Below are 15,845 nucleotides of genomic sequence, written 5' to 3'. Positions count from 1 at the left end.
GCTGATCCTGTTTCCTTAGACTGGAAGCCTCTGAGTCCTCATCCAAATATATCTCAGCTGAACTGCTGATCAAAAACCTAAAAGCTTAACCAAGTCTAGTTCCTGGTTTTCACTCCTTATATAACTTTCTGCTTTCTGCCATCACTTCCTGGGATTAAAGGCATGAGTCACCATTCCTGGCCGCTTCCTGTGTGGCCTTGAACTCACAGATATCCAGATGGATCTCTGCCTCCAGAAAGCTAGGATTAAAGGTCTGAGTGCCACCATTTTCTGGCCTCTATGTCTGTCTAGTGGCTGTCCTGTTCTCTGACCCCAGATAAGTTTTTTAGGGTGCACGATATTTTGGGGAACACAACATCACCACAAGGAGCCAAAGAAACAGGGAATTTGCTGTGAGGCTGTGTCTCCTGGTAATTTCAGAAGTTATAGCTATGAAGTTTCATTAACATGACTGCCCAAACCTGAGCTGAACAGGAACAACAACAATAAACATCCTAACGTGGAAGGGAGAAAGAATTCAAGGCTTCAACCCTTCACCAAGAACCACAGGTGACTAAGGAATGCTAAGAGCAGGAGACACAGACTTCCTCAGGAAAGAGCACACTAATTGGTTATTCAATATCAAGGGGTCAGCCCTGAAATTATTTATACAAGTAACATTGTATAGAAAGGACAGGTTATATGTATGAATATATATTTATACCTATATGTATGTAACAATATGGGAGGGTTTAGAAGGAGAAAAGGGAAGGGGGCAATGATGTGATTATAATCTAAAAAATAAAATATTGGAAAAATAATTTTATTAAAATGCAAGCCTTTACTATACCTTTAATTAAAGCATATATTTTAAGTTGAAGTAGTATAATAATTGGACAGTATGTTCTACTTTAAATATCATTTTATTTTATAGGGAATCACAATTTTATCAAGTGGAGAAGCTCTAGTGCTTATCCTGGTGGGGTGGTGAGGACGACTTTGGAATACTGTCGCTGGATCGGGAGAACACCTTTGACAGAGTTGAAGATACCTTTGCCAGCACTTTAGACCCTTGCTTGGAAATAGTGTTCCTGGATGTTTCTGTGGAAAAAAAAAGATGATATTAACGAACTGAGAGATAATTGAAGTAGTTAAATTACAGCAATGATTTAGAATTCAGAAGTTGGCATTTGTAAATTGATCTGTGTTTTCTCTTGACTTGTTCTGCTCCCCTAAAGAATCATGCAGAGCAATGTCCTCATTTTTGGATGATGAACTTTGGTGAGGTCAAAGACCTTACTTGAGATCATACAGACAAAATGAGTCTAAGCTAGGAACATACTTTCTTGTGAACCATGCTGCTTCTGAGTGACCATAGGCCCTAAAAATCCTGGGGTTCTATGTAGCTCAGCAACTATGTGACTTTGGAGAACACATTATGGTTTTTCTCCTCAATTATTCCCATTTCATTCTTTAGTAACATATGGATAATTGCAGCCTAACAAATGTTAGTTACACCATCTGTTACCCCTTGGTGTCCAACATTAAAGACAATTATATAATAATGTATAGATTTTTATGCAAATAGTATCATTATATCAATCCCATATTAATAATGTACAAGACAAGGGCCACTCATACTGGAAAGATCAATGATAAAAATGTCTACATTCACAATAACATTAATAAGAGTATTAACTCATTTGTGTTTAAAAGTTACTGCATTTTGTACCTGAAATGTGTTCCTTTGAGGGACGTGTACTGCTGGTCACTCTTTTTGATCCTTCAAAGATGGTGACAAACTGCCAAGACAAATTGGCATAGTTAGATCTTTAGAGAGTCAAGATTACATATGCCAAGAAATACCCAAATATATATCTATCATTACACAATTTCATGCAAGTGATATCTGTATTCTTCTGCTTCAAATAAGCCCTCTCTAAGACTCAGGTAGGTGAACTTCGCCATTTATAGTATTGAGGATTTGTCTTTGTGATGAGTGATGACCTTGGCTATAACCACATGACAATCAAAGGCTGAGCCCTGTTGACTCTTAGAAAATGTCTACCTCTTCTTCTGCATTCACTGCAGTACCTTGCAAACATGTTTCTGAGACTGGATAATGTGTCATTTCTCTGAATAAAGAAGATTAACTGTTCCTGAAAGACAAGATGCGGCCACTAGCAAGACTCAAGTTCTCAAAATCTTTTGTATATATAACTTCAAGTGTTCGAGAGAAACTTCAGTTAGACATGTAGGTACTGCCCTGCCTAAGTCTCTCTTTCTATATATAATTCTCCTTAGCTTTGACCCTTAACAGATCCTCTCCCTTTAATCAGCTGGTTAAAATGCCCTAGGGCTCTAGTCTCCTTGTGTGTTGTTTCATGCTCCTTAGGATTGCATTCACTTCCAAAGAACAAAAACAAAACACCAGGTCCACTCCACAGTTTTCATCTGCTGGAAGCTTTATGTCCTCTGGTAAGAAAGAATACTTTTCTTTCAGAATTTTAGGTGGCATCTTGTTTTCATGACTGACACTGTCATGGTAGCAGGAAAAACAACACACTCTCTACCACCATGAGATAAGTATGAAGGCCTTCTAAGCAAACTTCACTCTATCTTTTCTTTCTTTGAAATTTCAGAATTGTGCCAGGAAATATTTAAAGAATGTTTAAGGAATGTTATTGACTGCTCTTTGAGATTTGATTTCCCATTCTGAACTTCTATTATTTATTTTCAAATCCTCACTATTGTCCACAGTTTCAGTTGTAATCAACTAGTGGATATGTGTGAGTGAAGGGTGCTTATGCAACTTTATTTAGAAATGCACCGAGTAACAATTTTAACAATAGTTTGGGTATGGAAAAGGTAACAAACAAGGAAAGTACAACAGTGGAAGAGTGTAGACTTGCTAGGAATTCAGTGTCAGTCAAAGAATGTTAATGACTTTCAGACTAGAACTTCAAGGCCTCTCTTCTATTGACATATAATTTTATTTTCTGCAAGGTATGAATTAAATGAGGTTAGAGATTGTAAATAGATGCTTACATTCATAAATAAAGACTATGTTGACTGCAGAAGTGACTGGTTTCTTTGGAAAACTGGCAAAAATTTCTTTAAGTGTGATACAGGATTTTATGGAATTGGGTCTGAAAATTGCACTATATTGTAATATTGAAATGTTGCTGAGTTGCTGGTGAGTTTGTAAGTCTGTATTAGTGAATGTACTGTAAATAATGAAATTGGATCAAAATAAGCCAGGAAGACACCGTGAAAAAGAATGAAACAAAGAGAATTACATCAGGATCTATTAAAAGGGTTCAGGAAGAGGAACGTTCCTCAGCCCACACCATGTAGTAGTTAGCTGTATGTAAAGAGTGAGTCTGTAGAAACATGAAAACATGGGTGAAACTAGGCATTCATAGTCCTCTTGACTCATCTTTGGAGTTACTGTAAATGTCCTGTCTCCATCTACCACATCATCACTGGACCCTTAGCCCTAGGCAGAATCAAGTAACTCACCCCTTTAGGCTTTTCTTCAGAATCAGAACAAGCTATTAATGGAATTGTAGTTAGGTGTTGAGAATCAGTGGCTTATTCTACTCACCCAAAAAATGAATTCTTATTAAAATCCAAGGATCAAATACTTTCCTAAAGGGATTTTTTCAGATATTAAGGACAGGTCTCATTTAGATGGGGAGATCTGAGTGTGAAGTGATTGTGAATAAAGCAGTGTTTACTGATGTTCCTCAATAATGCTACTCAGGCTCTGATAGAATTTGAAAATTGAGCTATTTTACAACTAAACCCCATTGTACAGAAACTAGAGGATATCGAAGAATATTTACCTGAAGACTGTTTGAGTTTCCTGCTTGTGGTTTCTGAGAACTTTCTGGAAAAACCAGGAAGAAATATTTTGTCTTATATATACACACTCATAATTCATAAACACACATACATATATTGTTGATACAAATCCAGTATTTTTACCTCAATTAATATAATTTAGATATATAGTTGTTATTATTTTTAATGAATAGACAGTTGGAACAAATTTGAAACAAATAAGAACCCTAGAATGTTAGAAGATGTATTTGTTTTCCACATGGAAATTATAAAAGATGAGTATGATGTGTCAGGAGAAGCAAACTCTGTGCTTCAGTAGCTATACATCTATGCAAAGTCACTCAATCCCTGTGCCTATTTTTTTAATCTATAAAAGAGAGATTACTTTAATGATAGTCCCTAAGTGCCTTTCCAACTTTAACATGCCTTATCTTTTTATCAAACTACAAAAACGTAAGTGAGTCAGATATGGTGGACTCTCTATTAATCTCAGCAGAGGCAGTCTGATCTCTGTGAGTTCAAGGCCAGCCTAGTCTCGATAATGAGTTCCAGTCCAGCTAGAACTACATAGTAAAATTCTGTCTCAAAAACAAAACACATAACAGAAATAAATAAAGTGATAATGTTTTAAAACAGGGCATCTTTGTTGTAATACTCAAGGAAAATCTAGTGGAACCATTTCAGATCACAAAGCTGCTGGAGGTTCCAAGGGAGATCAACACATCATCAAAACACAAGGAAGCAGAAATACATTGACAAGCAACATTTCTCAGAGACCCATTTTTAGTGGGGCAACTAATCTGCTGGCAGAGGATCTCTGTTGAGTCTTAGCTTCATTGCTTAGAGGTGGGTGACAAATTAAATGTAACTTTTCTGACTCAGTATCTTCATAAATAAAATGGGAATGAGACTATCTACTTGGACACTATCATAAGAAGACATGAGGAAATATAGCACATTCGAGTACTATGTACTCTATACATATGAAGTCATCAAAAGCCAACACAAGTGAGTATTCTGAATTATCATCGGGGAGCAATACAGATTCTGGAAAATTAGTAAAGGAAAAACTTCAAGTAAATAAGAATGGTAGAGCTATCTGACAGAACTAGTAACTTCATGATCAATTTATTGTATTCCTAAAGGATCTCATTCTACTTTAGATTGCACATGACTGCACTTACTTTTTCTTTGAAATTATTGAGAATATTTGAGTTCAATATGAGAGCCAAAACTGTAAACACCAAGTTTTTTTTTTTAATGTTTCTACAGTGCATAGGCTTTGTACTTCCAGGACTGTCTAGAAAGCTGTTTTGATTAAGAGGAATATAAAAATTCCAGTTATTTAAGTGGCTCAGCTATTCACACTTACTTGAAGTTTTGTTTTATATTGTATGAAACTAGAAATAAGTATGTTCAGCCAGACCTCCATTGAAATCTATACTGAAATATCCAATGGCTCACATGTTATCTCAGCTTAAATATCTAATGGATACCTTATTCTCATAACCCAAACTGTTTTCACATGCTTCCTCCCCACTCCTTTAGCTTCTTCTATATCCTGTATCACTCAATATTTTTAGCATCTATATGTCAATATGCTGTTTTAGGCTCCAGTGGACATCAATTCAGCAAGCTTGCATTCGATAAAAAGCAGTCAAGATCAAATTATTAAAACACACCATCTTTTAGAAAACTACAGGAGAGAAAAAGAAAGCCAATATGTGGCCTATGTAAGATCACAGAAGGCAATTAATTTCCATTTCAGGGTCTGTGATCATAAGAGAGCTCTCTTGGAAAGTGAAGTGGAAAAAGTCTACAGGTGAGGGAAGAATAAGGCAGAGTAAGGGGAAAGAAAACTCCAGAAAACTCACTTTCCATGACAAATAAAAGGCTTTGTAGGATTGAAGGACAGCAAAGAGGTCAGAATCTGAGTTTGCTGGAGTAGAGGAAGCCACAAGGAAAATAGAGGAAGAGTTAAGAAAGACAAAAGGGGCAGTATGAGCTAATGATGGAGGGTCTTGTAACCATTTCAATGTCTTGAAATTCTGTCATTAGTAAAATTGGAAGGGACTTACCAACCTCTAGATTTATCTTATATTCTGATCATTGGATTCTTCAACTCAAGTTACCATGTAAATTCCATAAGAACAAACTTTGTCAGTATTGTTTACACATGGAATATTATAACAACAAAAAAGAACTGTTTGGTGAATCTTCAGATGAATGAATGAATAAAATGACTTGGTCAGTGACAAATTCAGCGAAAAATATAAGAAATATGCATAATCCAAAAATCAAAGTTAGACAAAACAAAATAATATACAAAATTTAATCACGGGGAATGTTGTCTCATGTGGACTCTTAAACAAAGAATTGGACATGTTGGACACTAATGTCCTCACCTCCTGCTTGATTGTCTTCAATATTGAAATTAAACAATTACATTAGGTAGTTCCTGGCTGGATCTTACAACCCATGATTTATAATTCAGGAATCTTAGTGGTGATTACCATTATACATACAGATTATGATATGTTGATGCTGTTCAAACAGAATTATTACTAACAGTGAAAATTATTTCTATATCCAAGTTGAGAGAAGTTGTTTCATGAGTGGGTTGCAGAGCAATAGTTGGGATAAACTTGGGGCTTGAATTCAAGGCCATGCTATAGTAAAAACGATCTCTATACCTTATGTATATATTGTTTATTATTTAATCAGATTGATCTCCTGAGGTCTGAACAAATATTGAAATAAAACATCATAAAAATGTGGTAAGCACTTCATATAAGCTGATATTTAAAAACAAAACAAAACAGTTCATGCTAGCCAGATTTTGATGTGAACAACTCAATTTTATGTTTAAAAGGCCTTTTGTATATAAGTACTGGTAAGGTCTAATACAAGGAAAGCATAACTTTTCAATGAGCTAATTAATTTCACTTCAAGTCCAGATATAATTTAGCACAATAATTTCATGCTTCTTTATTTACAGGAGGATGGTCAATGTAAATTTATAATATCAGACTAAATTCCTATAAGCATTTGGCTTATTTTAACAGCTGGATGAAATAGTAATGAATCACTTCATTAAAGTTGACATACTTAATGGAAAAGTAAACTAGCATCACTTTCAAGTTTAATGATTAACATTTTCCAAGTAGGAAATAATTAAGTTACCAAAATAGTCAAAAAAGTTACTTTTTCATCAGTTTTTAAAAGTTAAGAAAAACATCCAACCTTCTAGTGTATTAGCCTTTGGATCTGGTTTAAACTCTTCTGCTTCACTAAAATAAAATAAAAGAGAATAATTTTTAATGTGTATATTTAACAAATGAAGAAGCTACTGGTTAACAACAATCTGCCATTCTGTACATGGAAGCAAACCTGGAATAGCATGTTGCTAAAATTGAAAATTGAATGAGAATGATTTATGATTTACTTTTCTCCAATTTTAAATTTATATATATATATATATATATATATATATATATATATATATAAATTGATAATTTTAGAAAGTTGCCTTGTACGGTTTTGTGTTGTTAAGCATATTTTCATTGCTATGCAAACAGCACCATCTCCCACTTTCAGACATGTTTTGTGCTTAAACACTAACACCCATTTTCCTCCTGAAAAAAAATCACTATTTTACTTTTTATCTTTAGGATTTTGAATACTCCAAATAAGTAGAGTCGTAACTTTATTTGTCACTTTGTGACTTACTCTAATTAGTTCAATGTCATCCATATTCATGCATGTTTTAGTATGTGAGGATTTTCTTTAAATAGTAGATAATATTCAAAAGAATGAGACGTTTTTCTCTCCTGATTTAATCCACTGATGAACAATGATGAAAGGTTGCCTTTCTCATTGGTTTATTTTGAATCATGTTGGTATTGATACACGTTCACTACTATCTATGGCAGTACCTGCTTTCAGTTCTTTGAGGAATATATTCAGAATTGCTGGGTCACACACTAATTCCATGTTAAATTCTTTAGGAAAGTGCCACACTGATTTTTCACAATGATTTCACAATTTTATAATTTACCCTCAGTGCATAACGGTTCCAGTTTCTCTCCATCCCTAATACTTGTTTTCTTTCCTTTCCTTGCTCTCTCTTCTTGCTCCTTTCCTTTCAGTGACTGTCATGGTTTCAAATGGTATCTTCTGAGATTTTGATTCACATTTCCTTAGGGATTAATGATGTGGAGCACCTTTCACGTGCTTTTTGTACAATCTTTTAGAGGATTTTTCTATTCAAATAATTTGTATTTTTAAAATTGTTTTTGTTGTTTTATTTTGAAGTATATGGAGTGGTTTAGGTAGTGACCTATGTATATGTAAATATGTATGTGTGTGTGTGTGTGTGTGGTGTGTGCTTGCATATATGTGTATGTATGTGTGTGTTTGCATGTGTTTATGTGTGTGTGTGTGATGTGTATGATCTGCAAATATTTTCCATTCCTAGTATTGATTTTTTTCATTCTCAAGTCATATTGCTCACATTGTCACAAAATAGTATACTTCTTATTCTACTTAATAATTTACAGTTTAATTTGTGTTTTTATATTACTACAACTAGTTTGTGCTTTTAAAATTAATCTCTGAGTACTCCAACTTAACATTTTTCCATGTCTTTTTCAGATTCCTCTTGTAAGGCAGAACTATACACTTTTAGCTTACTTAACAAAACCGAGCAGGAGTCTTTCTGTGTTGACAGAACACTTTCTGCTGCTGACTCTATGCCTATCCTTTGGGTTATAATAACAACCACAAGCAACAACACATTAGCAAATATCTGATCCTATGACATTTACATGAGAGAACCGGTATCTGAAAATATGTAGAGGCTAGGTAACTAGAAATACAGTATTGTATGGTAAGAGAACTTAAGACTCAGAGTCAAGGGATAAGAATCAGAAGTGAAGAAGGATTTGATACTGGGCACTTGCTCAACTACAGATTTGCTAACAGACCCATTCTTTCATCTCAGATTTCTAGATTTGTTCTGCATTAAGTTGTCTGTACCCAGAAAGGAGGTCTTCTTGGTTGTATGATGAAGTACTCATAATTCTGTGTATGAAGTAATGTGTTGGTTCAGTAGCAAGTCTTTCTTCTTTCTGTAAAATTATAAATCAAGTATTACACACACAGAACTTGATATGTACTTCCTCCCCCATTGTCATTTTTGTATTCCCATCAAATACTTTAATGAAAAGAAAGTTTTATAGATTACTTAAAATACTATTTTAAAAGGTAAAAATAGAGGTAGTCCCTTTAATTCTAATTAAAATATCTCTTCTAGTGTAAGTTTCTTGGAAATGATTATGAAAAGATATTCTAAATTATGGCACTAGATTTTGAACACATTTTAAATGTAAAGTACAGATACTGAAGAATGTAACATTCTATTTTAAACTTTAAAATATTTTAATTATAGTTTATTGAATTAAATAGAAGAGCAGCGATACAACTCTAAGCATCTCCTAAACTTGTATGATCAGACATTTATCACATACTCTGATCTATTTGTTGGGAAATCCTGTGTTTCCGATTTGACTTAAATTGGATGTGTTTATTTTCTGAGGTTTACTATAGATTTGGTGTTAGTCTAAACACAGAAGTACAAAAACTGTGGTAGGATGTTTAATTAAGGAAATTGTCTCACTAGGAAATCTCCCATCATATGATTTCCAAAAATATGATTAGTATTGACTTTTGGACAGGGCAAAACCACAAGGGTCATTGAGTGTCTTATCACCATTGGATAGTTGGGATACAGTAACATGAACTGTACCCCGTCACGATTAAGAAGTTTAATGGACAAATATATGTGTGATGTTTAAAATACTGGATATAACTTGTTACATTTGGGTAAGAGTCAAAAACTATGTAATAAAAATATTCACCATATAATTTATGAAGGTAACATTTATTAAGTGCAAGAAAGTCTGGATTCAGACCTGTTGCAGGATATTTGATTACACTGTGAACCCAAGATTGCATTATTTATTGGAAAAACCTGTTTCTAGTTGTGGTGTGGCTTAGGCCTAGTCCACACCTTTAATCCAAGTGCTTTCTGCTTGAATATTGTGAACAGGATTAAATAAAGTCAACCATAGGTTAAGTGGCAGAGCTAGCAACTTGTTGACAGGAAGTGAACATAGGATTATTAAGAAAGAAAAAACAGAGAGAGTAAGAGGGAGTCAGGGGATGGATAGAGATATGCACAGGAAGCAGAAGGGAAGACATTGAGTTTGAGGATTTTTGCTTGAGATGGCATAGGAAAAAAGTCTTTTCCTGGGATGTCAGGGGAAGAGGAAGGTCAACCAGGTGCTTTCTCTGCCTCTCTGAGCTAGTAGGATTTCACCCCAGCATATGGCTCCTGAATATTTATTGATAAAATCAAACATTTGAGATTTAGTTAGAAAAGCAACATTTGGTGCCCAATGTGAGGCATGACCACAAGGACAGAGAAATTATGCCAGCTATGAACAAACTGAGAAGACATATTTGGTAGGACAAATTGGAAGTCCTCAATGAGAGAGGTAAGTAATATTAAAAGGAAAAATATTTCCCATGTTAAGGATGGGAAATATCATAATATGAGGACATTAGGATCCTGTATAATGCTACTTTAGGTGACTTGAAAACAGAAGCAGAAAATTAAAAGATGAATTACTTAACTGAGATTGACATAATATCAATTATAATTACTATCAATCTGGTAATTCTAGTAGTCATACTGATTTTTTGTGCCAAATATGAGAAGTGGATTGATAGCATACAAGTCTTAGAAAAACTTATAAATGAAAATAAGAAAAATACTTAGACACAGAGGAATTTATACAAGAACCTACTGCACTACCATATGATGAAACTGAAGAGCAGCAGCTCAAGGATGTTAGAAAATCAAACTTATCTTACCCAGTTACTATATAAGAACTACCAGTAGATGATAGTTATCCCCAAGGTTATCAAGAAGTTAAAAGGAATCCCATAAAAATATTAGATTTGAGGAAATTTAAGGACGTGATTATTTCATATGGTATGTATTCACTCTATGTGAAGTAGATATTAAATTCATGGTCTACTCAGACAAGAATTATCCCCCAAGACTGGAAAGGTTTGGCAATAGCAATATTGGGATCTAGTCCTCAGCTACAATGGTGAACATGGTGAAAAGAGGAAGCTAAGGCCATAGAACAACAAAATAGAGCTGGGGTATTAATATTTCCCAAGATAAGTTTTGAGGTGAAGGTCAATATGCTGAGTTGCAAAGGCAGCTTGAATTTGATGATAATGCCTTGGCCTTGGTGTTATGCTTTTTAGCAAATTTAAATGCTTGGGACAAGGTTGAAGAATCAGGAAAGAGGCCTGAATCATTTACTAAAATTATACAAGTCCCCAAAGAAGCCTTCATTGATGTTTTTTGTGAAGATTGGCTTCAGCTATAAATAGGATAGTATCAGATCCAGAAGTCAGACAAATTGAATCTTTGTTCAAAATGCAAAAGGACGATAAGGCCTTTAAAGGCAAGATAAGCACCAATAGATGAGTGGATTAGAAATATGACTGATATTGGATCTTATATTTATGATGTTACTCTTATAAGAGAAATAATTTCTAAAAGTTTTAAGAAAAGTCAAAATGTCAGATGTTTTAATTGTGGTAAGTAAGGTCATTTGAAAAGGGATTCCTAGAAATGATGCTTATTCTGTAGATAATCCAAACGGGTCCTAGCCTCTGGTGTGTGAAGAAAATATGACAAAGGCTAGTATTGTACTAATGAATTCAGATCAACAAGGGACAGGCAAGGTAACCCTTTGCCATCAAAATGCCCTAAGGGACCTCCCACAGGCCTTGATATCAATTTGGTTTAATAATTCCTTGTCAGCATTGGAGAAACTCATAAACAGAACAATTAAGAGTTAATATATGTTGTTAAATACAACACTGATCTGGATGTAATCAAGGAGAGAACAGCTTCAGTAAATAAATTCAGGAGAGACAAGAAAACAAGTATTTTGGCAAACTGCTGCAAGTGATAAGAGACCAAACCTAAAAATACAAATAAATGGCATTGACATTGAAGATTTACTAGACACAGGAGTTAGATATAAATAATTTCACCAAAATGTTGACATCCAAATTGGCCTCTTCAGGAGGTAAATATTCAGCTTTAGGGACTGAAACTTTACCTCAAGTGAAACTAAATGCAAGATGGGGGGACAGAAGGACAAATAGGAAAATTAAAGCCATATGTGACTAACGCAATGAATTAATTTATGGGGAAGTGATTTGTTGCAGCAATGAAAAACACAGGTGAACATTCTTCCAATCTCATAAGCAAACCATAAAAGATGCTTCCAAGAAAAATGTTAAAAGGTATTATAATGAAGAGTCACAGACTGTTCAGGTTGTACATAAATAGGACACAACAGCTGTTGGTCTTTTAAAAGTACCAACTACCCTACCTTTAAAATGGTTAAATGACAAATCTGTGTGGGTGGAACAATGGACTTTGACATCAGAAAAATTACAGGCACTAGAACAGCTGATACAAGAGCAGCTAAGTGCTCAACACATTGAAGAATCGACTAGTCCTTGGAATTCTCCTATATTTGTCATTACAAAGAAATCTGGAAATGGAAAATGTCAATAGATTTAAGAGCCATAAATAAGGTGATTTAGTCAAAGGGCTCTTTACAGCCTGGAATTTCCTTGTCTTTTTTATTACCTAAGGGGAGGTCTAAGGTCTATTATAGTGATTGATTTGAAAAAACTGCTTTTTTCTCCTATACATGTACCAGAACAGGATAAAGAAAAATGTGCTTCACAGTGCCTACTTATAGTAATGCTCTACCTGTTAAAAGGTATCAGTGGAATGTTCTTCCATAAGGAATGTTAACAGCCCCTCCTGTGTCAATATTTTTTACAACAGCCATTAGAAATAATCATAAACATTTTCCTTAATCTAAATTTTGTCAATATACTGATGATATCTTACTAGCTGATTCAGAGACATATACCTTAGAAAAAGGTGTTTGATGAAGTAAAGAGAATTTTGCCTTGCTGGGGAATACAAATTGTACCAGAAAAAATACAAAGAGGAGATTCTATCAATTATCCAGGATATAAGGTAGGTTTATTGAAAATTCGACCACAGAAGGTAGAAATCAGGAGATTTACAACCTCTTAATGATTTTCAAAAATTGCTGGGAGAACTGGCTAAGGCCCACAATTGGATTAATTACTCAAGAGCTAAATAATTTCTTTCAAACCTTATAAGGTGATAAGGACTTAAACAGTTCAAGAAATTACCAGCTAAGGCTGAGAGAGAATTTGGTCTGGTAGAGAAGAAATTACAGGATGTACATTGGATTGCTTGGAGCCAAAGCTTGATTGTATTCTGGTTATTTTACCATCTATGCATTCTCACACAGGAATTCTTATGCAGAGAGAATATAATATCTTAGAATAGATATTTTAGCACACAAACAGAGTAAAAAAATTAAAGATCCATATAGAAAATTTTTCTGAATTGATTTTTAAAGGAAAAACAAGATTTGGTCAATTAGCAGAAATAGACCCAGCAGAAATTGTGGTACATTTTATTAATGCTGAAATTGCCTCATTATGGGCAGAAATGAACATTTGCACAGAGCTTGCAGTAATTTTTTTGGAAAGATTAACAACAAATATCCCCAAAAGAAAAAGACATGTTTATAAAAAGAACTAATTGGATTCACTCTCATATAGTAAAAGGGACACCAATTTCTAGATCCCCTATATTCTATACTGATGCAAATAAATCAGGAAAGGCAGGTTATAATTCAGGAAAAATAGGTAAAGTGGCTCAAAGCCCTTATGATTCAGTTAAAAATTCAGAGCTATGTGCCATTCTTATGTTTTTTTTTTCCAGGTATTCCTGGATCCCTTAATATAGTTACTGATTCTCAATTTGCAGAAAGAGTTGTTTTACAACTCATTCCAGATTATTCAGAATTAACTTCACTAAATATTCAACTACAACAAATAATCAGAAACAGAAAGCATCCATTGTATATAACACATATCAAATCCCATATGGGTCTACCAGGCCCTCTAGCACAAGGTAATAATGAAATTGATCAGTTACTAATAGGAAATGTGCTAGAAGCCTCAGAATTTCATAAGAAACACCATGTTAATAGCAAAAGTTTGAAGAAAGATTTTTCTATCACTTGGCAACAAGCTAAGGAAATTATAAAGGCAATGTCCTACTTCTTCTTTTTAAAGCCAAACCCCATTATCTACAGGAAGTAACCCAAAAGTTACCCAAAGAAGTAAAACTTGGCAAATATATGTGTTTCATTTTGCAGAGTTTGGAAAATTAAAGTATGTGCACCATACCATAGATATATATTCACGGTTTCAAAGGGTAATTGCTTTAAGTTCTGATAAGGTTGATTCTGTAATTATACATTTATTAGAAGTTATGGCCATCATGGGGATACCTGTGCAAATTAAGACTGACAATGCTCCAGCATATGTCTCTAGTAAAATAAAACTTTTTTTTGCATATTAAAACTTAAAGCATATTACAGGTATACTACACAATCCTACGGGACAAGCACATATAGAAAGATATAATTGTACTTTAAAAGATATACTTAATAAACAAAAAGGGGCAATAAAGACACCCTGAGATAGATTACACAGTGCTTTATTAACTTTGAGTTTTCCAAATGCTAATGAGAAAACAATGACAGCTGTGGAAATAATAAAATACCAAAACTATGGAATTAAATCAGTCTGTATATTTTAAAGATGTGTAGACCTCAGAATGGAAACAGAGATATGTGTTACATTGGGGAAGAGGTTTTGCCTTTGTTTCCACAGGAGAAGAAAGGCAATGGAAGCCATCAAGATTGATAAACATTAGATTTGAACAGGGAGACCTCCTCAAATAGGAGAGGTGCTAGTTCATCAGACAGCTTGGTCATTCAATCTAAACTAACTTATAAAGACTAACAAATACCTATCATTTATTCAGGCATGAAAAATAAAACAAAATAATGTTTTAAGTGGTAATTTACCAAAGGCACACCTGCCTGTGGTGATATTTTATTTGTGCTGTAACAAATAAATCTTGCCTGGGGATCAGAGGACCAAGCCAGCCACTATATTAAACACAGAGGTCAGGCAGTGGTAGCCCATGCCTTTAATCCCAGCATAGACCATTGAATCTCTACAAATTATTTGTTTTCTAAATTCTAGAGCTACAATGAACAAAGGTCATGGTGACACATGCCTTTGATTTCACCACCCAGGGAAAAAACTCATAGACAAAAACATGGTATGTTTGCACATGTTTGCACACTATGGAAATCACATACCATGTTTCCAGAATATTATGAAAACTATGAGGTTTCTAGAAAGGCATCTAATTTACAATGGACACAGGAACAAAGAGCAGCTTTTGCAACTGCAAGCTCTTCTCCATGCTGCAACCCTGACCAATATTGATATTCTAATTATGGATATCATATTTATTGAATTGGCAACTGGAGACTCTTCATAAAGGAAAAAATGAGTCCACCAACATTTTCCTGTTGGCTTCTAATACAAACATTTTCCATACTAGGAGAATAAATGTTACCTTGTTTGAGAGACAAATCTGAACATTTTTATGAGGTATGGAGAACCTTATACTAAGTCATTGCCAACCACCCTATGGTCGTAATGGTGCCATTACAATGATGTATTGGGTCCATTTAAAGCCAGAGACCTTCAAAGGCTTTGCTATGTAAGTAAATGTATTACAGTGGAACTGGTACCTATCTGAATTCCTTTATGACCAGAATATGGTAGCAAAGGGGTCTGTGTCTTCCCATACTGAGGAAATAGCTCAGTTGCCCATAATGCCCATCCTTAAACCTATCACTCCTCCCCCAAAAGAGGCACCTATTGAACTGTGGGGACCAAGAGAATGATCACATTTGGCTAACACATGGTTTACTGATAGT

At 34.4% G+C, this 15,845-nt stretch overlaps 1 protein-coding gene across 1 annotated transcript in view; it reads right to left on the bottom strand.

Moving 5' to 3' along the window:
* Positions 1 to 883: 883 nt before the first annotated feature.
* Positions 884 to 15,845, bottom strand: part of Fsip2 (fibrous sheath interacting protein 2) — a 71,209-nt gene continuing 56,247 nt past the window's right edge. The window contains exons 19-23 of the mRNA XM_059260797.1: positions 8,863 to 8,954; positions 7,069 to 7,115; positions 3,828 to 3,871; positions 1,712 to 1,781; positions 884 to 1,080 (exon numbers count right to left, since the gene is read on the bottom strand). Coding sequence (XP_059116780.1) covers positions 944 to 1,080; positions 1,712 to 1,781; positions 3,828 to 3,871; positions 7,069 to 7,115; positions 8,863 to 8,954 — 390 coding nt within the window. The 3' untranslated portion in view covers positions 884 to 943. The remainder of the gene's footprint in view (positions 1,081 to 1,711; positions 1,782 to 3,827; positions 3,872 to 7,068; positions 7,116 to 8,862; positions 8,955 to 15,845) is intronic.

This window comes from Peromyscus eremicus, chromosome 4 (genome assembly GCF_949786415.1).
Source record: "Peromyscus eremicus chromosome 4, PerEre_H2_v1, whole genome shotgun sequence".
Classification (NCBI taxonomy): Eukaryota; Metazoa; Chordata; class Mammalia; order Rodentia; family Cricetidae; genus Peromyscus; species Peromyscus eremicus.
The sequence above is the reverse complement of the archived record's forward strand: the minus strand, read 5'-3'. Positions and strand labels throughout refer to the sequence as shown.